This window comes from Ylistrum balloti, unplaced genomic scaffold (genome assembly GCF_031769215.1).
Source record: "Ylistrum balloti isolate Yb309-2 unplaced genomic scaffold, AGI_CSIRO_Ybal_v1 Utg370386, whole genome shotgun sequence".
Classification (NCBI taxonomy): Eukaryota; Metazoa; Mollusca; class Bivalvia; order Pectinida; family Pectinidae; genus Ylistrum; species Ylistrum balloti.
Genome location: NW_026782268.1, coordinates 214,294 through 240,970, shown reverse-complemented (window position 1 = coordinate 240,970; position 26,677 = coordinate 214,294). Strand labels below are relative to the sequence as shown.

Genomic DNA, 26,677 nt, shown 5'->3' with positions numbered 1-26,677 from the left:
CTACGTAAATGTAAGGTTTTGAATTTGCAATATTACTTTGTTTAGCAAGTTTCAAGATAAACGTCCTTTCAACTGTTAAGTAAAAAGGACATCCGCCTTTAGCATGAGAGGTACGTGCTATCGACAGTTATGTTAATTCAAGGACGTCCTCCCTATATTTGGAAGGTACGTCCTTTCAACAAATATGTAACTATGTTAGTTCACGGACAGTCTCCCTAAGTAGGTGAGGTACGTCCTGTCAACATTTATGTTAAATCAAGGACATACGTCCTAAATTATGTTAAGGACTGCCTCCCTAATTAAGTAAGGCAAGCCCTGTCAACATGGTTGTGGATGAAGTTATAGACGTTCTTTCCAAGGGGAGGGTACACATCGGGACACATTTTACTGACAACGGGAGAAAACAAGTTATACAGCAGAAATAAAGAACGAAACACAACATCCATTGCTTACAGCTGCGTTTCGGGATAAACCATTACCGAGCTTGTTATATTTTTTATGTTTTCCTTGACACTATTCATTTAGTATCTTTAAGGGAAATACAAAAAGTCAACATGTCAACTTAACCATATGTAAAACTTGATGGAGACATGATTAGTACATAGGAAAATTTACATTGATACCCTGACGAAGCAGATGGAGAATAAAACCAAGTGATTCGGAAGGATAAGCGTTGCTTGCTACATAGACGACATCGTTTGTGTAAATCTTTGCCAAATGAATTTATGATGTAGACCTTTTAACTTATATTGAAACACTGTTTTTGAGATTATCTATCAGATGTCCATATATTTAACGGAAATCTTAATATTTTGAAGACGCCAATGCATAAAAAATCAAAAGCGACATTGGAACCTTGTAGGTAGCATTACTATATAGAAATAGAAAATCTATTTAGCAGTTGAATGCGAGATATCGAATAGAGTCGAACCTAGTTATCTCGAACTCGTATAACTCGAAGACCCTGTTTAATTCGAAGTATTTCGTCTGTTCCGCCCAAACTTTTCACCAAACATTCGAGCTCACTTAGATTGAATACTCGAAAAACTCGAAATTTTTCAACGGTCCCGCCGACTTCGAAATGACATAGTTCATCTAGAAACTCGTATAATTTGCAGAATTTTCGCGTTGACATTTCCGTTGTTACTTTAGATCTACAGATGTCAGGACAAGCAACTTCCAAATCACGATTTTAAACTCTTCTTATCATAGTTTATTGACATGTATAGGCGAAAGAATTGGTTTCCGTAGACTCTTTATTTGATCTGGTATATCATCATGGAAACGCCTGTAATATTGCTTTCCATATATATATATGATTGTTGAACTCCAGACATTCATCCTCTGATTACATCTGAGACAGTGAGGACGTTGGAACCCAAACAAATGTACCATTAAACTCTTACTACACATCTTGGTTTGATATAAGACATTTACGGAAACAATATGTTTGGTGAAAAAAGCTGACTATTAGACTAGCTTTGAATAATTTGCAAGTAAATCAAAGTGTATTTATATCGTTTGTACATCTGCCATCTAGACGTATCGCTCGAATTACCTTTGTATCTCTTTACTTCCTTATTACTTGGCAATAAATGATGTCTTTATGTGCAAGCACTTTTCCATTTCCGTTCCTCGATGTTTCTTATTTCTAAACATGGCAATATCATAAAATGAATCGCACCACATTGTTTCAAACACTTTATGTTGATATTTTATTGTCATGATTTTATATTTATGAAAAACAATTAGAACACTTATGTCCTATAAAAGTTGTATTTTTCTGAAATGTAGAAGATCAGCAATGTGATGTGTTGCCGTGAATTTTTCTATTTATTATCAAATGGGAGGACGAATCCAAGATCTTTTTTACAATCAACGAAGAATTATTTGGGCACGGCCTTGTTCGTCTGTGTCCTAAGTTTGTGCTGGTCTAGAGAGATCTCTATGTTTTCATCCGATCTCACTGAAACTTAGTATGTTACTTTAGGATTTGATATTTTTTCAACAATTGATATTTTTATATTTTGCTTTGTTTATAATTAAAACTTTGAACGCGATTGTCTCTCAGGTTCAAACAAATCCATTTGTAAATATTGATTCCATAGAACAAATGAATATAAAACAATTGTTGGCAACATTGTCTCTCCGCGATTTCGTTTGATTTTCTTTCTGCAATTTCCATACAAAAACTTGCCATTAAATTTAAATGCATTTGGTCAAATGAGCTTTTAAAAAGTTACATAGCATCGTTAACTTTTAGGTTTTGTAAAAGACACACTCTTTCAAAACCGCTCAAAGCAGAACAAAGTGGTACAAGCCCCGTATCGTTTGTCGTTTATCATTACAAGGCAGTATAATGACTACGGCTACTATAATGAAAATATGCACTTTTGCAAACAAAATCCAAAGTCTCTGGAGAATTTCATATTTTTTTCAGTTTCCATTTTCTCAAAGAGCATGTCACCAATAAATCCCTCTGATACTACATTTTGCTAAGTTGTCAAGCCCTTATCTGTCGCTTTGGTCATGTCGAATTATTACAAAGCTAAATTCAAAATGGCGATTCGAATTTCCGATGTATAAGGGCCTGATAACTTGAGATTTATTAAAACTTTTTTTGTGACGTTGTACGGGTGATGTACGTCATTAAAGGACGATATGAATCCATTAACGATCTAATTTTCTAAGCAATTAAACCAAAACTTGTTACTACATTTTCAATGACAGTCTTCCCGTTTGTCTTTTGTGTTCCCCTTCGACATAATGAAAGTTTGTTAAGTTTGTGCTGCCTTAGATTTACCCCGAATGGTGTTCCTCTCCTTTTCATCGCGTTAAATCTGTAATTGATTGATTGTCTTGGCCTGTAAGCACATTTAGATAACTAAACGTTGTTCCTTTCTTAAAATGCGCTAAATTATGAACCAGTTTATGTTGTTTATCGAAATGGCATTTTCAAGGACTTCTTATGAAATCCCGCGTGGTCCAATATGCATATATTGCTTGTTCTGGTGTTTTCCAATATGTTTTATAATCCTTTCAAACTTGTTTCTCCTATCTCGTATGGGTTCATAGTTTCTCATCTAGCCAGATGTATCTGTAGGACACACTGGGTAATGTTTTTAGAAATAAATTTTCACCCTGAAGAAGAAGTTACTTGACCTTCTGGAACACATGGTCTGATTCTGTTTTTTATATTTTTCATATTTGTACCACTTTTATCAAATTTGAGTTTGAATTAAGATGTTTATATTTCATCTGTTAGTGTCCCCTTTCGGGACACGCCCTATCACCAGGAGCCGAAATAAGGGAATTAATCTGAAATTTACCATGAATGAACCCATGGTATTGGTCATCAAGCATTTTATTCTCCGGGCCATTCAAAAGTGCAGAATTACCCCTGTCTTTGAAAACAGACTTCGAGTATCAATGGTGCCATTGGGCTGACAATTGTTTGAAATTGCAAATAAAATGTTAATATATGTTTGGCCTGTTCCAAAAAATCAGCATGACATCTATTTTGTTTTATGAAATGATTTCCTAAGTTTCACCAGTTGGATACAACTGAATCATTAAACTGAAGAAGTGTTAATTTTTGGGTTGGTCTTTAGACTAGCACGGCCTCTATGACAATGAAAAAGACACGTCAAGACAACAAAATAACTTAATCAAGTTCAACTGACGCATTGAGCTGTAAGATTGCCAGAATTGATAACAGAAATAAAGATTTTTTAATCTATTGTTTTGTTTTTTATTTGATTTTATGTAAGCTTTATTTCTAAACTGGTTTATTCATTTAATAATTGTTCCTATCACTATTACTATAGGTTTTTATAGTCAGAAGACCCAAACGTCTGATGTGTCTCTACTGATTATGTTTGTTCATCTAAAGTAATAGCTCTGTTTTACCCACGGCGTTTTGACTCAATGACTTTTTGAGGAGTAATTGACCTTTGTTCTTTTATTTCTTTGATCTTGTCTGTAGATCATCTTAGTCGATAGACGTTCCTATGACATTGAATAGTGCTTTCTCAATGGTATTGTTTTGTTTCTGTACTTGCATTTATTTCATATTATTTTTTCTGACGTGGAACGAATGTATAATGTTCAGCCTTGCGGGTAGATTAGATTAGATTGTACCATAAATGCCCTGTAAAGACCGCGGAGGTCATTGGACCAGGATAAGACGACCTAAACATGCGAAAAGGAACATGTCATATATTCAAAAGTGTATTAGGCCAAATCCCAACGGTTGAAAGATTGGCTAAAAGGGTGTTATCACAATTCTGCCCTGTGGTACTCTAGTTTTTACTTGTCACGGTAACCAGCATTCAATGTCTGACATTACTATCATGATTTCCGATTTCTAATTTGTTCTTAGTATATTCTACATCAAATAGAGAACAGAAAAGTTACATGACAATTGTAACCAATGTATACTGCAAATATTAGTTATAGGAGACAACATTTTATCAAAATAGTGAAACATAGATTGACAGAAACAAAACACCAATCAGAACAATATATATACCACAGTATATCTGAACATTTTACCGCTTTTCGCGCAAAACCTATTGCGCGCTAAGATATGGTCGGGCTAGTTGGTGTTTGTATATGTTCATTAATTAGCAATTATTCTGGACGTGCTAATCAATCGTAACGCTGATTTGCTAAAAAAGTAAATTCAATACATTAAAAGCATGACTTCAAAGAGATTACTACAGCGATTACAACTCTCTTTTACAAGTAAAGTAATTGTATAATCTGGGATGTAAGAACACAAAGATCAAGCAAATACTGTGCTGATTTGTTTAAACATATCTATTGTCAAAAGATCGACAAGGAATTAGGCACAAGTAATTGCAACTTATCAAAGCATTCTCCCAATATACATTCTAAATGACATTACAATACTGACAATACCAATATACAATTATTGTTACACATTGACATCAAAAACTCTTGCTGGATTTAACATAGTTTTGCACAGATCTAAAAATGTTTGAATTAAGGTCCACGGAAAGTTGAGAGTTGCCAAACAAAATAACTTGTATATCTAACGCAACGTTCCAATTATTTTGAACTAAAATACGTCTTTCGTTTGAGAAACGCTGACATTCAATAAAACAGTGAAAGACATTCTCACAAGGAGGACCGAAATTACAAGATGCATTATCAACTCTAACAAACGTCCTAATTAAGTGAACTACACTGGTGTTGGAGCTTGATACGTAATATATTATGTTTGCGATTTCCACTTTTATGGTTAACTGGTGGACTTGACTGAATATTTCATGCTAAACAGGATTTAAATTGATTAATAGTGGGTTGGGATCTAACCGAATATCAATCAAAAATTAGTAAGAGACAGTCTGAAAGGAGGAATCATATAGTAAGCAGTGTTACGTAATTCGTAACGATTATTTTCGATAAATAAAGGCGGCGAAAGATGATTGAGGTATTCAGGAGTTTATTATGCATGCTATACATTAGTTGAAGTTTCTTCATGATTTCTGCGATTAGATAAGATTTCGAGACCGGGTTCGTAGTGCAAAGTAAAACTAAGGGTTTATATGAAGGCAAATACTAATATAATGTGGTAATTTCACGTTCCTCTTTTTATATTTTTTTCTGACTTAAAGGTAGGGCAACTGTCCCACAACATATTCTAAAACAGGTAAAAATAAATTCTTATAACTTTTTAAAAGAGCATTATTACTTAATGAGTGTTTCAATTTCCGATAGACATTATTATTATTTTTTTAACCGAAGTGTAATTTCCATTTGCACGATCCCTCCCCCCACTTTTCATTCCAAATAAAAGTAACACCTATATGTTTACGATAATCTGTAAAATGAAAGACTTTCCCATCAAAATCTAAGTCTAAAAGTCTTCTTCGATATCATTGGAATTCAGAATAACAATACATCTGGGTTTTTTTCAGGTGAGACTGACATAAGTAATGATGTATCGTCTGCAAAGAGCCGAGACGTCGATTAAAAAATATTTGCTTTTTCATTAATAAAGATAAGAAATAAAAGTGATCCGAGAATAGAGCATTGCGGACTTCTGCTTCAATGAGCCCTGCAGAAGGATACGGAGTGTTTACAAATACCTTTTGATGATAATTTGCTTGTCATATAAGCAAGTTACCTGACATTTCGTACACTCTTAACTTCGCCAAAAGACCTTCATGCCAGACCCTATCAACGGCGTTGAATATGTCACACAATACAACACATGTATGTTTGTTTTTCTTCAAGTTCAATACAAGTTTGTGGTAATTATCAATACACTGACACCATGCATAATATCAGACTGATATTAGTAAAACAACGAATTATCTATGAAGTTGTTGTACAAATGTTTAAAAACCACAAAAAATGTTACCCACAGTGGACAGCAGGAAATAGGTCTATAATTCGAAGGGAAATGTCTATTACCTTTTTAAACAATGGCATAATATTAGGTTATTTCCATTTGTTTGGATAAATCCCTGCTGACAAGAACATATTAAATCAAATTTCAACCGAACAGTACAAACAGTGTGTGCAGTATTTTCTAGCATGTGTTTGCTGATTCTTTCCACACCCGAGGCCTTGCCGAGCTTCCATGTCTGTAGAATATCGTGTATTTCACTCGAATTTAATCTAATTTAACTAATTTGTTTGTCAGTTTTAGGCTTAATAATGGGAACATCACTGTAACTGTCCTCTATTCTAGTAATGCTACAGAAATATTTATTTAATAATTCAGCTTTATCTTCATCTCTAGTAAGGATACAAATTTTCACATATTAAAATGGGTTTTTTTTTAGATCTTTTAAGCATTTCGATGAGATTAGATTTAAAAGCCAGTGCTACTTGGTCAGTAATTAAAACTTTTTTCTGACAGAGATGATGATGATAATAATAATAATAATGATGATATAATAATACTGGAAGCATGGCTACACCTGTTTAACAGCATAGTTGATATACATACTCCAAAACTGGAAAACGAGTGAAAAAATCCAGTCCTCATGATTGGATAGATAAACTATCCTGGAAAATATGAAATGTAGAGATCAAATTTAGTTTGATGGTGACTATGATCAATATAAGATCTAGAGAAAACGAGTAAAAAGTCAAATTCGAGAAGAAAATTAATCTTATCACAAGTCTGTTATTGAAGACAATCTGGATAATCCGAGTAATTTGTTGAAATTCATTCGTGAAGTTGTTCCGAAACAGACATGTTCTTCACCAAATGTCATTGAAAGCGAAGGTGAAAATATTTATGATAAAAAGAAAAGGGTTGACCATTTCAATAAGTACTTTACTGGTATAGCTGGTAAACTGCAATTTTGAAATTCCAATTATGGACATTGAAAGATTTTAAAAATGCTGTTTGTGTAGATGGTATTAGCTCTCGATTATTGGAAGTAGCATATTCCGAAATTGCACCCTCGATTGCCTATATCATGAATCTGAGCAATCAAACAGGTAAATTCCGAAGTCAGTGGAAAGTAGCCAAAGTTACACCACTTTTTAAATGTGGAAATGCTGTTGATGTTAGCATCTATAGACCTATTTCTGTATTACCTATCTTATCAAAATTGTTAGAACGTGTACATAGCACTTTTTATGATTATTTAAACAGAAATTACTTTTTGAAAGGTCTTCGACTTGGTAAATCACAATGTTCATATTGATAAACTGAAGTTGTATAAATGTGATTACAATACATTGTCTTGGTTTACATCTTATCCAACAAACCGAGCACAAAAAGTTTATCAGATGCAATGCATATTACACATGGTTTGTCTCAGGGTTCCATACTGGGCCCTATGATGTTTTTTATTATCATTATTAATATTTCTTATTGTGTATTAAATCCCAAACTGACATGAACGCAGATGATTTTAGCTTATCTGCGTCTGGTGCCTTTATTGAAAGTGTTCAATTACAAATTCAACAAGATGTATCTTATGTTGTGACTTGGCGTGATGAAAATAAAATTATTGTCAATGTAAGTAAGACCAAATACATGCTAGTTGATTTAAAACAAACATTATCACGTAAAGACTACTCTATAAATTTGAATATGAAAGATGTTCCTTTTTAGCAGGTTGACCGAGAAAACTTTTTGATGTGAATATAGATGAGTACTTGCCATTCCATGGACATAATTCGTCCATTGTTCCAAAATCTGACAGCGCGTAAGACTGTTACGTAGAATTCGTAAATATCTTCCAATCAGTGACAGACTGAAGTTTTATAACTCTTGCATATTCCCACATTTTATATATCGCAGCACAGTTTGGTCTGGGTGTACAGCTAAACTGATGAATCAGCTATCCGTGGCTCAAAAACAGGCAGCCAGAACTATTTTAGAAGTTCCATACACGACTTCATCTAGGTTATGTTTCTAAAGTGGATGCCCATTGAATCATATTTTAAATTCAGAACATTATGTATGGTGTTTAAATGTCTACATGGAACAGTGTCAGATTACTTATTAGAAAACGTTTGCTTGGCACAGAATGGCCATTCCAGAAGTACTAGGTTCTCAGATGCAAACAACATCAGTGTTCCAAAACCCAGAACAACACTCTACAGTAATTTTTTATTTATTTTTTTTTATTTCTTATTGCTGATATCCAACTTTGGAATGGCCTTCCAAATGAGTTGAAGACTATAAGCACATTTCCCAGTTTTAAACAAAAGCTTAGCAAATATCTTCATAATTTTTAAATTTCATCTTTTAATTTGGTAATACAATTATTGTAGATTATGCTACAGTAGCGTATAACTAGGTCATTTTTTACGTTTTGCTATGTTAGCATGTATATTAGGCAATAGCCATTAAATTGATGTAACAACTTTACATGATCATTGTGCATTCTGTAATATCTTTAACTTACCAAATGATGTGATGGTAGGTTTTTAGGTTATTTTGTCTTATTATATAGTGATTCTGCTTTATGTTATTGTGTGTACCGTTCTTCTCATTTAATTTTGTAATTAACTCATGTATTTTACTAACAAGAGGACCATGTGGAAGATTCATCCTCATTAAAGAATGTTTATTATTATTATTATAACTTTGTCATTAGTAACAGGATCTATAAGGGAAGATATAGGTTGTCAAGTATTAGACGTTTTAATTAACCTTTTAATTAATTTCCAATAAGATTTGATACCCGAAGATGAGTATCCGTTAATGATTTCAAAAACATTTTCATAAAAAGTAATATTGTGCTGATTCCAGGAAAATCTCCGGACCCTCCTCATTTCCTATCCTCCCGCTATTAACATGCTCTGTTAATTGATGTTTTTAAGGAAAAATACTAGGAAACAATGTTTGTTGACAGAGCTCAGCCATTCATCACGGAAGTATTAATCTAATGTTTTTCCTTTGTGAATTGCGCTAAAACATTTGTTTCATCACACGATAAAGTACACGATAGATATCAAGTTTGGTATGTATTAGAGAGAGCAATTGCACGACTTACTCCTACACAAGGTTCGCTCGCTTCCACGAGTTTATCAAATGGACTGGCTTCTTGTATCAAGAAATGGGATCAGCTAATGCTTATAACATATTGAAAAATCGATGGAAATAGTTATTCTGATAATAGAGAGGGGTTCATAACAAGAGAGGAGATCCTATCGATTCACTCTACATCGAAGACATTTGTGGATGTGTTTGGGCCAGAAGTCCATTCACAGAGATTGAAGTAATGAAGACTGATGGGGGTCGCCTGGATGTTTGGATAGAGTGTTTAAATGGTAACAAACACATTAGTGTGCATTAGGTTATAAACGATTGTTAACAGTAGGCTCCTTCTTTATATCCCGTTTCTCAATGTCTTCTCATTAGTACAGTGAACCGTTTTAGTGTTGATAAAACAATTATTTGGAAGAATGTATAAATGTCAAACTTCTTTCTTTACCATGTTTTAAAATATAGTTTATATAATTCATAATATCTTATCAGACAAAACGTTTTATGACTTAATTACGATAAATTACTTAAGTACATACCAATACAATTTATCAGTTAATTAGGTTTATTTATGGCGGAATTGCAACATTTTAAACGATTCTTACACATTTATATTCGGTTCTGCTTTTTTTCAATCTTACATTCAAAAACGTTGCGGGTCCGGGAACACTAGAAGGGACTTATCATCAGGAATCATTTTATCTATTCATTTTCTTAAGCTAAATTTTTTTTTTTTTTTTTTTTTTTGGGAAGAATAACGGAAATCGCATGTAATCAATTTAATAGAAATAAGTTTTGCATTTCACAGTGAATAGTTTCAGATTACTGTGCCATTCATTTTTTGATACATTTTATTTCAAAGTTTTTCATAATTTAAACTACAAAAGCAAAAATCATTTTTCTCAGACCAATTCAATTGAATTTCCGTAAACGTATCTGATATTGCGCAATATTTAGCATATCACCATGTTTGCAAATATAGCGCACAATGAATTAGCAAACCCTAAACAGAAACGGCAATCATAGCAATGTTATATAATCGCATTAGTTTTGATGCGGAAAACGCAGGAATATAAAGCCAAGCCTCGTTATCTCGAATTCGTATAACTCCAGGACCCTGGTAATTTCGAAGCATTTCGTCGGTCCCTGTCTTATTTTACAAAAAATATTTTAGCTCCTTTTAATCAAATGCTCGGTTATCTCGAAGTTTTCATGCGGTCCTCCGAGTTCGAGATAACGAAGTGCAACTGTATAACCATTTTGATTTTACAATAAATTCTTATCTTTACATATACCAATGGTATGGACTACATCGAGTTTATAAAGTGAAACAATTAAGAACTAGTTTAACAACAGGGTATGAACTTGTGAAGGGAACGTCTTTGACCTTTAACTGATTTAATGCTTAAGAGTTTAAAGCACCTAGCACCAATTTAAATTTAGTATAGTTCGCTAAGGATCACTTATTTGGCACTCTGTTTTTTTGTTTATTTTAAGTAACTCAAAGACGCTGGTAACATTTTCGTGACCAAAGCCGACAATTAAGATAAGAGATCGTATAGGGTTTCCTACATCAATCTCTAATGATCTCCATTTTGTTTATTTAAGCATATAGACAAGACATATTCAAAGTATACAAATACATAGATATTAACATTTTATTGACAATTGAATAAACATATTCTGGAAAACTTATTCAGGTTTATCATCTGACGTCACCATCGACGATAACTGACAAAAAACAAAGGCGTTTCCAATATGGTCCTTACGAAATTGATTTTGTACAATGAATATACAGTATGTTCATGCAGAGCAACGGACCACTTTTGAACATATTCATGTTACAGCTTTGCTAAGTAATCATAGATCAGAGAGGCAGATTTTAGTGATTTCGAATCACATATAAAGCTCGAGATGTGACATGCTTGACCAGGGCCTACAATCAACATACTGATAATGTACACAGGAGACAGCGATTCTTGACAGATAGTGATAGAAGATTTAAACAATTTACATCACGGGTAACGGCCATCATTTTCATTCAAAGAAGTTTTAAAGTGTATCATACATAATTAGGGCCAAATGCTTACTAACATGGTGCTATAGTCGGTCCTCAGAATGAGCGGAAAATATATCTTTATTTTTCAAAATTGGAAAAGGCTGCTTGCCGTCACCATGCACATGTTGAAGGTTAAATGTTGCATTCACAATTAGAACCAAAGATTCGCGTGTGGCAACAATTTTAAAAAGTCAAAATACTAAATGGCGTTTTGGCGATCATTTTGATTGACCTGTGGTGATAAAAAAATAACATGCTCATTGTGGATCAATATTGAATGTGTCCATGCAGTAACAAGGAGGTACATTTGGTAGGAATATCGATAGTGACAACAAGAAATTGTTTATAAGTGGGACGGACTAACTGACTGACGGACGACTAAGCGCGAAATAAAGTTGATTTGAAAAGTCGACAGTGCAAGGATATTTTTTTTTAATTTGATTGAATTGTTTTGTTGAAATTTAATTTAACTAATTGGTCCTGGCACATTTATGAAAAACATTGTTCATAATGATAATTGGTTTTAAGAAATTGTAAGACTGTTTCAGCAACGTATTAGGAGAATTGACACACACATAGATGATTTTATAGTCTTCGAAAAGTATAAAGAAAGAAAGTAAACAGTTGAAAGGCAAACGATAAACAAAACAAATGAGGTATAATCAACATTTATGAGTGTTTTTAGTGAACAAATGTGGAGATAAGTCCTGTTTAACGTATTAGTTTTCTGTACATTGAATGTTCTCGAATCTTAAAGAGAAAACCAATAACACTTTGTAGTTCCGCAACAAGTGATTTCTATATCGAGGTACAGCAAAGGTGATATTTGTAAGTATTAAGAAGTAGTGAGTATCTTTAAGTAAACGTGTGTGATATTTCTAGGTCGACAAAATCATGTCTTTATCTCTGAATATTGGTAGGCATGCTAGTCTTTAAAATGTCACGCCGTCTGTTTTAGCCATTGCAATGACGATTACAAGGTAAAACACCTTAGGAGTTATATTGCTGATAGAAATTTCAAAAAAAGAACAAACAAACTTAAGAGTTATGTTGAATGAGAAATTTATATTTGATTAAATTTTTGTACCTCAAAATCGGACAAAATCGTAAATGTTGACTCCTTATTTGATCGCTCATTGCTTTAACTTGTCATTCAGCAATACCAGACGAAGTATAGAAATTACATTGGTGACAAATATTGAATTATATGCTGGTAGTATTCAAAACTATACAAGAGATCCAATTTATATGGACTAAACATGTGATTTTTTAGGAGAGAAATATTATGAACAAAAGATTTGCCTAAAGGAAATACCATCTGTTATAAAACGCGATACAATATCAACTAATGTGGAACAGCGCTGTCACATCTGTATCCTCGGACGGAAGATTTTCTGAGACACAAATGTATTTCACACAAAGAGAAGTTTTCTAAGGCTTGGCGATAGCTAGAAGGTGAACCGATGTGATTAAAACGCTGAATGCGATCGTCCACAGGTTGAGAATGCCTTGTCGATGAGCGAGTAGTGTAAAAGGGACACGTGATACAGAAATCAGACGTGTCTTTATTTGACGTATTGTGTGTTTTATTAATCAAACTGATTCCTAGGGCTGTGCTCGCCTCTCTATGTTTTTTTCGCAAATACTGCACTCAATAGCTCAGAAATGCAATTGATCTGATTAAATTGATACATTTAAAAGCATGCGATAATTTATCATTTTGTTACAATGTCTGCATAGCTGTAAACTTTTTAAAGGCGAACGGGAATTATTCGTTCCGCAGTGACTATTATGAAAGGCGTTTTTTTCGGCCTTTCTTTTGTTTTATTCGGAAGTATTTGTTGTCCTGTGGTAACGTGATGCAGACAGAAAATATATGAAAATCGAGTCAGATTTAATTTGTTTTACACAGTTTAATGTCTTATCAACATCTATATTCATTCAACAACCAACTCACTGGCTATGCAGACTGTTTCGTGTTTTCGGGAGGTAACGATATGTTACCGAATTGTTAGTGCTATCGTACTAAAGTTTATTACCGAAGTCATCCAGCAGGAAAATAATTATCTTTATCACTTTGGCGAACGCGTAAGTCGAAGATAAAAATGTAGTGTCAGGGAAATAAAATGAAGAGGACCGGACTTTACAAAAGGACGAACAGACAGTGATTCAATTTCCCGATGCAACAAAATAAACATCAAGAAAAAACCAGTATAGCAACATAATCATAATTAAAACTCAGATTCAATAAAACAATGCCAAAATATGAACAATAGGAAGATTTACAGGGAAACTCCAGTAAAGGTACAAGAAGAAGATCAGGTGTTCCGGAAGAGTAAGCGTCCTCTGCTTCATCGACGACACCCGCCACGTAAACCATGGTCAATCCAAGTAAGTAATGTCAGGAGAGCATGGCATACAACAACCGAACAAACAGACGAGCATTAAATACGTCCACACGAAGAAATAGAATATTTCACAGTAAGATCACTATGTTGACCAAAAAATGGTTTGTGTTTCATAATGTTTAACGTCCATTGAAATCGCCAATACATTATATTGAATTGACGTCACTGATCGGTCATATTTTGAGTCAAAATTTGTATAAAATAACATATACTTATAATGATTTTTCGTATTTTTTTTTCTTTTCTTTTCTTTTAGAAATTACACTGGATTTAGACATTTAAGTATTTTTCTGTGTAATTCTTTCTTTGTAGTTTGTGACCTTGTAGATATGAACGAACTGGTCCCCAATCAGCACCAATCTTAATTCCTTTATCTGATGTTTTCCTTGCGAGGATTTGCATAATGCTCTTTGGATGTTTACCATGTGATCTTGGTGGATTGCGCCTACGTTCTTCATGGAGGTGTTGTAACATCTTTCTTGAGCTTTGTGGAACGTCCAGATTTGTGTGCACACGTTACTCTTGGGACTCTGTATTTTATCATTAACTGACCAGAGAGACCTTCCCAATTACCAAACGACAATTTGTGGATGTTGAAAGACTACTGTGAGTCGGTAAAACGAACTGTTGTATAGATTTAAGAGCACTGTGTATACAGCTTAAAAATTTAGTAAAGATGTGTAAATAATTGCACTTTAAACATGTTGTAAATAGATACTGTACATATTATACCTCTGTGTTTGTCTCTTTTTTAGTGTGTATGGCAATACTCTCGTCCCATACCACAATCAAGGTGATTGCTTGTGTTGTGCAGATCATTTCCAAAATTAAACATACAAGACGAAGAACACGTGATACACACATGAAAATCACATATTGGACAATGGTTTTATTTTTTGTCGTTTTCGGCACAATTTGTTGTCACAAAATGGTGGAGTTCTTGGATAACGTAGCCATAAAAGGGTTCTGTGAAGGCGATTAATTAATATAACTTCTTAATTACCACAAAGTTACATAAAATAGTTTATATAATGGGAGTTAATAACCTCAATACTTCTGTTAAGATAACATTAATTCTGAGGACCTTTATTGTCCGCTGAGAATGTTTTTGCCCATTTGAATTGTCCATTTTATCATTTTATTTTCATATTTTGATACAGGTATTCATCATTTTATAAAAAAAAAATATAGAGGGAATGTCCCTTTGCCATATTTATCTTTAAGATGAAATATCATTTTTGCATATCAGAACTCTCTCATCAGTTTATGCATTTACCGTTTGACCGATGTAATGTTCCTCCTGTCTTGGACAATCTACAAAACGTATCACTGTTTCTTTTAATCGTTTTACCATTTTTAATCTTCTAATTTCATTGAACTTCAGTTGGATCTTAAAGTCTGTTAAGATGTCGGTAATCTCTTTGTCTTTTTTTCACGCTGGTTACTTGTATTGTTCATAAAGTTAACTTTGATAAAATATATTAATTTCGTAGTTTTGTTACCTCGACTGTAACGGCAAATGTTATCAGATAAAAAAAAAACTGTCTATATTCAATAATTAGTGTACGCATTTATCAATAAAGATACTTAACTCTACACAGTTATTTGCGGAACACAAGCCACTATACATAAGGACGAGATAGTAATACCGAATAATCGTGATATATGCACTCCATAGATGTTCATTTAAATGCTTTTAGGTACACAATCGAAGTCAGGTAAATAAGAAAACTTGTTTCTATTTATTTTGTCTATTGTCTTATTCATTATTGCGACAAAAGTTTACTGCTTATTACATTAAGTCGTTCAAACATGCACTAGCACAATGAATCTTATGTGAGCATGTCACAAGCTTTCACAAACAAGACTTGTACTTGCATTCTCCTACCAAGGGAAATTTGGTTTATTGTTTCGTTCTATTAACAACCAGGGTCATTTAAGGACGTATCGGGTTTGGTTGGTGGAGGAAAGTCGAAGTAAAACACCGACCAGCGGCAACTACCTGGCGACTGCTACACATTGGCCTCGAACCTGCGACCCATAGGTAGCTGGCTACTGATTAAGACGGTCAGAAGCCACTCCGCCACCACGGCCTCTCAACTAGGTCCTTCAAATTACCATAGCTACTGATTAGAACTTGAATGATTTAAAGCGAAAACGGCTGAAAACTTTCTATATTAAGGATATCTTGATATATATGTATTTCGAAGTGCAATCTTATCAAAGCAAACAATTCCACAAACATGGCGCCACTCAGAGAAACTAAAAGCAAGACTTATGTTTATGCGACAGTGTTCAGAGAAGACCTACCGAACCTTACGGAAAAGAGATATGTTTTTAAACATGCAATTTGTTTCATCATTAAAAGAACTTAGGCAGATTGAGTACTTCTAAACCTGTTGTTTACTAGTTCATAAAAAGGATTTCTAAACTTAAACACTTGTGTCATATGCGACTCTGCTCGAAATAACAAATAAACTTCGACAAATCATTGTTTATTTTAGATTAGAGTTAAGAAGATCTTGTTCTTTAAATACTGACCTGATTTGGATGACATATGAGGTGTTAAGACCTCGAAAATACTGGTGTCGATAAACATCACTTCCTTAATATATAGTAATTCAATCTGTAAACATATTTAGGGCAAACCTTTTAGATGTTCCAGCAATGTGTTTAATGAATGCTTGATGGTATAAACTCATATCTATTCAATGAAAATTAACGAAACAAATATTTTAACAGAAACTGCTGAGAAAGTACCAAGTGTTCCGGAAGAATACCCGTCCTCTGCTTCATCGCACAAAGAAACAGAATATGCCTTAATGAGATTTCTGAGACGATCAGAAAACTTCCATATAATTTTCACCTTCCCACTAGTTTTGTTACCCGGTTTGATTTTCATCAATTGGCAGCAAGGTCGTCTGAAGAAAGGCTCAATTTAAGTTTAATATTTGAACATCCTACCTTTGAGCTTTTCTTCAGACGACCTTGCTGCCAATTGATGTAAATCAAATATGGTAACAAGACCAAGGGGTAAGGAAAGCAGGGACTGCTATTCGTCGGACACAAAACCAGGGGGAAGGTGATGCAGGGAATGTTCCTAGTCGGACAAAAAACCAGAGAGATGGTGAAGCAGGGAATGTTCCTAGTCGGACAAAAAACCAGAGAGATGGTGAAGCAGGGAATGTTCCTAGTCGGACAAAAAACCAGAGATATGGTGAAGCAGGGAATGCTATTCGTCGGACACAAAACCAGGGGGAAGGTGAAGCAGGGAATGTCCTTAATCAGACGCAAAACCTTTATTTGGAACTTCGAATCATGCAAGTGTGATCGCCTTACCAAGCATAATATATCATCAGATTCGTTTACTTTACCGAAATTTTCTGTATTTGGAATGTGTAAGAGAAATAATGGTGTCATCTTGGATAGACACAGTAGCACTATCGGTGTTCTAAGAGTAGAGTCTCGAAAACTTGAGGAACAGCACAAGATCATCTGTCGTAGGGACAAACTTAGTTTGAAATGATCGATTTTACTTATATAAAACAATCAAACGTTTTTACATGGTACAAGCTTGATGTTTGAAAAAAATAAAATGAACAACAGCTGCTAAACTTGTCAACAGCTTGCTTTTGTCCTATTAAGGCTTTACAGGAATTATTATACAGTCGAGTTTCGTTACTCCGAAGTTGGCGGGACCATTGGAAAACTTCGAGTTAACAGAGTACTCGATTAAAATAATATCGAATGTTTGGTAAAAAGGTTGGCCGAGACAGACGAAATACTTATACAAGTCCGAGATAACGAGGTTCGACTTTATGTTGTTATACAACATTTTGTTAATAACCACAAGAAAAAACTTGTTTAGACCGTAGCATAGATCACAGTTTTTTAACAGAAAATGATTTTATCCCACATCAGGTGGCGACAATAGTGATATCCCCGCTATGAACACACACAGAACGTCCATCATTCCTCGTAAACAAGGGTATGATTTATTAGCACTTGACAGCATTTGAAACAACACCCCGACGCCGACACAGTTAAATGATGTGTAAAATACAACAATCAATTATTCATGTCAACTGCGTTTTTGTCTAAATCGAATATGAGGTAAATTCTGAATTCGCCAGCATGACATATCGGTTCTCTCCGCGGTCTTTACCCATGCTATACATACATCAGAATACTTCCTGTTATACGGATATTGTATACGGGAGCGATTACGAGAATACAGACTGCTGACATTTTAACAGTGTTGTTATCTATTTGCTAGTATTAAATGACTATACGTTTTTGATTTTAGTCATGTCAAAGACATGTAGCTTCTCAGATGACGGATGTGCCAAGTATGTTATGTAAAATCAATGACGTGAATTCAGAAGGAAGGAAATATAATAGTCTGGTTTGAGCATTGGCGTACGTAAAGTCGGGTAACATTCCGAAGTGAATGGTAACGAAACGTAGGGTAAAAATCCTGGGTATATGTTTACGTAACATCGGGTTAAAATCTCAGCTGTAAGATTACGTACCGCCGAGTAAAGCCCGAGTAATATGGTTACATAACGGCTGGTAAAATTCCTATGAGTATGGTAACGTAACGTCAGGTAAAATCCCGAGGAATTTGGTAACGTAACGTCAGGTAAAAACCTGAGGAATGTGGTAACGTAACGTCAGGTAAAATCCCGAGGAATATGGTAACGTAACGTCGGGTAAAATTTTTTTTTTTAATAACCTGATTTAAAAGCTCTCATGGCTGTGTTCTTGGGAAAGACACTTTATCCCGCTTGCTCTAGATAGCATTTGACTGATCCCCTGATTGGCTTTCAACTGGATAGCGAATACATATTACAAGAAGACGTCTCGAAATATCCATGACTATTTTCGGGCTGTAAATACAGCAAACTAACAAACAAGTTAAGACAGATTGCACCTTCATTATGTATTGGAAACTCTAAAGTGCTGAACGTTTGCATACAATTAGGAAACCTTAGTTTACCAAACCAAATAAACTCAACGTTCAGTGTCCTATCTCGATCTTCACTTATAACATAATCAATAAGGACAGCTTGTCAACAGAACATTTTTTGTTTTAATGAATAACACTTATACATATGTATGTCATCGAGTAGGATGGTAAATTATATATTTAAGACTTTTTCACGAGATGGAATATATCTTTTATTCATCTAACTACAATAAATGCTTTATTTATTTCAATTTTGCATCTTCCGTCGATGCCAGTGTGAATTTTACGCCATTTACGTGTCAATCTATATCTATGTGTGATATTCGCTCTCGTTTGATTACCATTATTTCTCCGGATACATCTTTCAAATCGGGTCTCAAAAGTATTTAACAACTCCATAATGATTATATTTATATTAGCATGCATCAACAAATAACTATAAAGATAGTTTCCTACCATTCCGTAGTGCTGCTTCTATCAGAATTGTCATTCCCGTAGTTTGCATCTGACGGTGAAGTGACACTTTCAGCGCTAAAGCTAATATGATTCGCCTGTATTGAGTGAGAATATCAAAACTTGTTATTTCCGTTCATTAAGAAATAAGCGATATTTTCACTGCAGAAAATCATGCTATAATTAAGGCTTGGTATCGATACCATGAGGATGAAAAGATGTCATCAGCTGACTTGAGGAATCAAGTGCACTATTTAATTGACGTCATTAAAGGAATAGGAATCTATTAGTGTTGTTGTTGACATTTTTATATCCTGATATGACATAGACTTCCTTTTTGTAGCCTAATCTTTCTTTCTGTTCTTTGTTATTTGTCCGCTCCTCGGACACCGTTTCAATTGGTGTACCCGGATGTTAGGAGGACGTTGTATTATATGGATACAAACAGGACCAACCAAAGTGCAAGTAGAAGCCGATCAATCTTTTACGAAAAAGACATTGTAGTGATCAGAATATCATTCGACGTAAGAGCACATCCCAATTTTATATTTCATCGTTCATTTTTGAAACTCAAATAAGTGTCTCAGAATATGTCTATATATCAGTCCCAATGTTTATATTTCATCAGTTCATATATTATATATCAGTGAAACTGTTTATAATTTTAAGTGTCTCAGAATATATCTATATATCAGTGGACGCTCTAATGTGTTTATAATTTTAGAATCGGTGTCTCAGAATATGTCTATATCAGTGGACGCTCTAATGTGTTTATAATTTTAGAATCAGTGTCTCAGAATATGTCTATATATCAGTGGACGCTCTAATGTGTTTATAATTTTAGAATCAGTGTCTCAGAATATGTCTATATATCAGTGGACGCTCTAATGTGTTTATAATTTTAGAATCAGTGTCTCAGAATATGTCTATATATCAGTGGACGCTCTAATGTGTTTATAATTTTAGAATCAGTGTCTCAGAATATGTCTATATATCAGTGGACGCTCTAATGTGTTTATAATTTTAGAATCAGTGTCTTAGAATTATAGGATAGTCCTTTTTTTTTAATCTAAAATGTTGCTTCCCCTTGGTCCAATATTGTGCGTAGTCCCACTTTGGGACTGATCCGAAATCAAAATGGCTGACAGACGGTTAGCTTTCATTTTGTTTTTGCATTCTTAAGAGGCGCTGGATGGATCTATTTCAAATTTCATTTTAATTTTTCCCTTGGTTTCTAATTATGTATTCTGATACTGATCAGAAAACAATGGCCACCAATATGTCACTTACGATTTGGACAGTAATTGTGAGGAGCACTGGATGGACCATATTCTATCGTATATACCCCTTGTTCCCTTGTTTCTCATTGTCATCATGCCGTTGAGTCAGCAAATCATTTGCATTGAATTTCTCTACGGTATTTGTCACGTAAGAATGATCTTTAATGTAATAGGTGTACATAAAAGACTCATACCATCTCAGCAGTTGCTCTACATTTACAAATTGCACATGAATTATTCAATTGTTGTAAATGGCGCATTGGATGACATAATCCCTGTCCATTATATGGCACTCTATCCATCCATGTCCATCATTTGGCACTACATCCTTCTTAGTCCATCATATAACACTACATCCTTCTTAGGGTGGTCGGGTGGCGCAGTGGTAACGTACTCGCCTTTCACCTAGCCGACCGGGGTTCGACGTGAAAAGGTATGAGGTCACCTGCCCGACCACGTGAGTTTTCCTCGGGTACTCCGGTTTCCTCCCACAATAAGACCCCTCGCGCGCTTACATCCGGGCCAACAAGAGTGATCAGCATAAGTTGACATAACTTGTTTCGCAATTGTTGTAAAATAAATAGTTTATATCTACATCCTTCTTAGTCCATTATATGACACTGCATCCTCCCCTGTTCATTATATGACACTACATCCTCTCTCTTTCCATTTAATGACACTACATCCCCTCGCCTTTCCATTTAATGACACTACATCCCCTCGCCTTTCTTGTATTTGACACTATATCATTCCCTGTCCATGATTTAGCACTACATTCTGCCCTGTCTCTTTTATTGCACATTTTCCCCGGTTCGTTATATTGACATTGGAAAGACAGAGTCATACATGCTCGGTCGTTGTTGTGCCTCAAGCAGGAAACATCAAGTACCATTGTTACCGGCATACGCAAGAGAAGCTGTCAACTTTAGAGAAAGCAAAGAAGACTTCGGGATAACAGGTGAAGCCGTATATTTATAATGACAGGACAGAGCCAACCAGGCCCCGAAATCATTTACAATACAATGTACTTGATTGAGAATCCGTGGTGCTGATTTTAGGACCACAATAGGGTCAAAAGGTGATTCATGAGGAGGGTTATGAACATTACCTTAAAAAATTTTGTATATGGTAATGTAATTTTAAGCTTCAATTCATCTTCATATAAGGACCTAGATGATAGATATTGATTAACGCAACAAGGCATTCAATCTCATATATATCTTGCGTTTTACTTCTTTTAAAAATTCATCAAATATCTTATTTTAAACCTGCAGATCATTGTTTAAAACTAATTATTATAAAAAAGAAAAAAAATACCATAAATTATTCAGTTTTATATTGTCAGATATTGATCGCGAGATCTATTTCAACAACAATCAATATAGTAATATAGAAACATTACCCTTGGCTTTGACCGTGCATTTTGATGCATTGTTAGATTAAAGCAAAAGGGATAATGCATCGCAAATTTTAGGTCATTTGGACCTCATTAGGTAAAATTATATATCAACCTGAGTGTTATACCTTAATATAAAATATGGTACCTGTGTCATATGGAAATTATCATTATACAATATCTTGGTTGACCGAAAGTAATTACAACAGCTGACCGTGTATCTTGATGTATAGATATTTTCATCTTTAACGTTCTGATTGAATTGCGATCATGAAATTATCTAAAAGAGCTCTATTTTCATTAACTAAAACGTTGTTATAGATCACACACATCTGACAACATAAAAAGGAGTATTGGAATGAAGATTTAGAAGGAAGATGGCAAACTCTTATCTAACAATGCATCATAATGCATGGAAAAAACCAAGGGCAGTGTTTCTACATTACTAGATTAATTGTTGTTGAAATAGATCTCGCGATCGTTACATTGTTACTTTTGGAATTACCAATTTCTGCAATCCATTTTGTTCTAACTGATTACAATGAAACGGGCCATGCTAGATGAGCAGCAGCATTGTTAATCAGGATGTGTGGACCGAATAAGGTTGATTCATGTCGGTAAGGACTTATATTAATGCGTTATAAATGAGTGTGCGGTTTAGAAAAAACAGCTATTGGAATTTCTAGACGACAGGAAGGTCATTTGCTAACTGCGTTAGAGATTGTTTGAATGATTTCATGAAATGTAGATGACTGTTTTTTTCTTAAGATTTAACGGTTCATATCAATCCTGTGTAAAAGGTTCGATTTCGAAAAATCAACTGCTATAGAAATTTCGAGAAGATAAGGTCATTTGCTAACAGCCTAAGGACTGTTTGAATAATTTGATTAAATATAGGTGATCTTACCGCAAAATATGAGGTTTTACGAAGAAGCAACATTTTCTGGATAGCAAAATTTTTTACCTAATGTAATGTGTCTATATGTCACGCAAGATGTAACAAGTGATGGATAACTTGAAAACGCAAGGTTTTGAGAGATGCTGGTTGATAAAGAGTATGGATTATTCATTATAATGATGCCATTGGGAAATATTTGATTTCCTTGAGCAATTGAAATTGGAAGTATTTGATGCTTTGCTTTATATGTCGTCGTTCCGTTGTTTCTAACATGGTTATCATTTTGGGACCTGACGTCATTTATGTGAGTTGACCAAGATTTACACGACAGATGGTAAACGTAACTGATGAAGCAGACGACACCAAGACAGAACATCTTGTCTGTTTCTGCTTGTACTTGTTCAGTCACTTCCATGTGGTTTTTTTTAATTAATCAAAATGACTTGAATCATGATATTTGGTCGGCAAGTATGTTGAATAAAACCCGACAAATCCTGCTTCCGGTAATGACATTGACCCTTATACAAGGTCACATAAGCAAACTTTATAACAAACACTAGAACACCATGTAAACGATGCAGACCTAAAGAACATATTGCTTTTATTTTACCTAGTGTAATCTGATATAAATGAATTTTCTTTTATGTCTAGAAATATAACAATACATGAGGCATTTCATTTTCCGAAATCCAAACAGTCCCGTAATTAGATAAATTTCGTGATTTTGATTTCAGATAAATTTTTAATTGCGTCAATTACATGGTTTTTTTCTTAATTGTGTCACTATCCGATTGAATTTTTAACGTGGCAAGCAGGTAACAGCAAACCTCGTGGACTTAAAAGTCCACCAGTTGTGTCTACCACCTGCTGTCTTAAAGACTGTACAAAAGACACACAAGTAATTTCTTTTTTTCTTTTCTGAATTTAGAATGCGATACAGTGTAGCCAAACAATGAATTTAACTGCATCATACAGCGACGACAGCTCAATTAATTTGAAATGTCTGAATTTTACTAATAAATCGTTCTAAGAATAACTTTCATGGTTCTTAAAGACGATCTCACCCTCTAGGTTTTCCCTGTGTGTATGCGATATGCCCAGCGTTCATTCGTTTCTATCTGACAATATGCGGTCTGAAATAACCTCATTTTTTCCAGGGCGACATAGGAGTCGCTAAATTTGATGTTTTAGGCAACGACTATCAAAGGGCGGCTGATTTAGGAAAATGTTGATTGATAGGCAAGAGTCTTTTTAAGCATATGACATGATTTAGACTAAACAGAAACAAGAAACAATAATAAATATGTATGATAAAGGAGATTAAAAGTCCTTTCACTGCCACCTATATTCTTTCCTGTATAAAACACAGTGTTCAATCTTATATGTAACCAGTCTTAACACTGATCATTTCAGATACTTCAGCAAGAAAGAATGCAGAAAAAAATCATTCAGGCTGAATGTTCAATCAATCCTTATTGATTCATTAATTTAGCGAAGGTTGTGACCTGACCTGTTTATGAATATTGTCTACATACATACACATATTGTTTAGGAATAATAAATTGAGGAGATATATTTATTTTGATTTTCTCTGTTGTTAGATATAATCATAAAAACGTGTTTCTTTTTATTTCTTAAAACGAAAAAAAAAAAAACAAAAAACAAAAAAACAAAAAAAAAAACAAACAAAAAATTTTGTTTTCATCGAAACAGCATGTTTTTGAAATGCAGGACAGCTACTTAGTCAATGTTTTATGTACTATTTAACTTTTTTGGAATGTTGTATTCATTCTTGTTGTTTCAAAACCTGTCTATCATAATATTGGTTTAAAGAGATTTCTCTGTTGTTGGAAAGTCTGAAATTACAGTGTAAATAGTTTGAATACACGTAAATACTACAACCCATGAAATCTTTATATCCATTCACATATGATACTGCATATGATCTAAAGACGCTTGAGGACTAATTTTCTTCTCATTCGTGATCCTTGTATTCATAGAAAACATATGTGGGACACTTGGTTCTTTGGTCCTGGCCATAAAAGCGTGAATGGTTTTTTTTATTACATCCTTGGCCAAGATGGACAAAAAACATCTTTCTGTTATCGTAAATGGATGGTCATCAGTCATATTGGTGATATGGTACTATAAAAATGTCAATGAGTGTAGGGCTCATCATTCAATGTAAAATCATTTCTTCCAAAGTGTCCTAACAAGCACCTCGGGAACAATATGGGAGCTGTCTCTATATGATAGAACAAATATTAATTGTTGTCAAATAGAAACTAATGATGTTATGAAATGTGGGTGGATTATTACCCGACGAATGTTAGATAGCACGGAGTCTACCACAGATATCAAACGTCCTATTTATCAAACAGGGAATTGACTTGACACCAGACGTCATGAAAATGATTAAAAGTACATTTAGAGATTAATAGTTTTCCACATTTTGTAAAAGTACACACGTGCCTCTGCGAACTTAGCTTTCCTTTCCATTTCATTGTAAAACAATAGCGCCCCAAGGAGCTGATGTTAATATACAGACCAAGTAAATGACGACAAAAACTGCATGCAATATCTCAAACTGGACCTTCTGCATATAAAAAAGGTAGACAGCAACGGAAGTATCTATAATGAAACATAACACAATCAATTTACTTGAACTGGACTGTTACTTAAACCGTTGCCAGCAGTGTCATCTATAGAGACTGTTTTTATATGATATTCTTGACTGTGATGACGAAAAACTATAAACAGTCTAAATTTAATCAACAATACAGTTTCTATCAAAGTGAAATCTTAACCTTCATATGCCTTAACGAGGAGGTTACTCGAAAGAGCAAAACATTCCAATAATATTTATGATACCCATTTTTTTTTATTTTCATCTAGTATCATTTTGGTGCTGAAACAAATATAGCAAATAGATGCATCTGTCTATTTCTACTTGCCTTTTCTACTCAAGTTCACACTTTTTTTTACTGAAGAATATATTCTCATATTCATTACGAACGTTCTGCCTTACTAATAGCAGACTTACAAATTCCAGATATTCTGAAACTCTATATCTGCGAAAACATGTGGGGTGACTGAGTGCATAGTCATCAAATTATTTCAATGACCTGATACTTTCTGAAACATAGTGTTTTGATGGTCCTTTAACAGCCTCGACAACCTGTGGAATCACTCTGGCTGTCACCTGGGTAACCATGTCCTGTTTGACAGACCCGCATCCTTGTTCAAAGCAGATACATCTACTCTCGGTGTTTACAGATCAGGGATGAATGATTTCTACAGTCTTCCTATACCACTTTTCGCTCAGTATTGAGGTACACATTACTGCTCTATTGCATTCCCTTCTGACAACGTAATTGGCGTTCGTTTGGACAAAGGGAAACAACTGCGTCAAACATTTTCTCTTTACTTTATAAACAGAATATTTCATTGGTCAAATTTAATGAATTGTTTGACTACATCAGAAACTATTTAATAACATTTCATGCAAGAAGTCGTCGACAATTGACGAACTCGTAACACAGGGTTTCAAAAGATGCAAGTTCATACACATTATGAGATAGCTTTGCCGTTGCCACAGTGACCTTATTAAGACTACCCTATTTCATTGTACGATATGAAGATCCTCGTTAATCTTCCAGTTGGTTCCATTGTTGTATACGTTGTTCTCATTTAAGAACGTGACATTACCTACTTGGATAGACCA

At 34.3% G+C, this 26,677-nt stretch overlaps 1 protein-coding gene across 1 annotated transcript in view; it reads left to right on the top strand.

Annotated features, from left to right (window-relative positions):
• Nucleotides 1–17,287, top strand: part of LOC132554146 (uncharacterized) — a 34,702-nt gene extending 17,415 nt beyond the window's left edge. The window contains exon 2 of the mRNA XM_060218448.1: nt 16,983–17,287. Within this exon, the coding sequence (XP_060074431.1) occupies nt 16,983–17,287 (305 nt within the window). The remainder of the gene's footprint in view (nt 1–16,982) is intronic.
• The last annotated feature ends 9,390 nt before the right edge of the window (nt 17,288–26,677 follow it).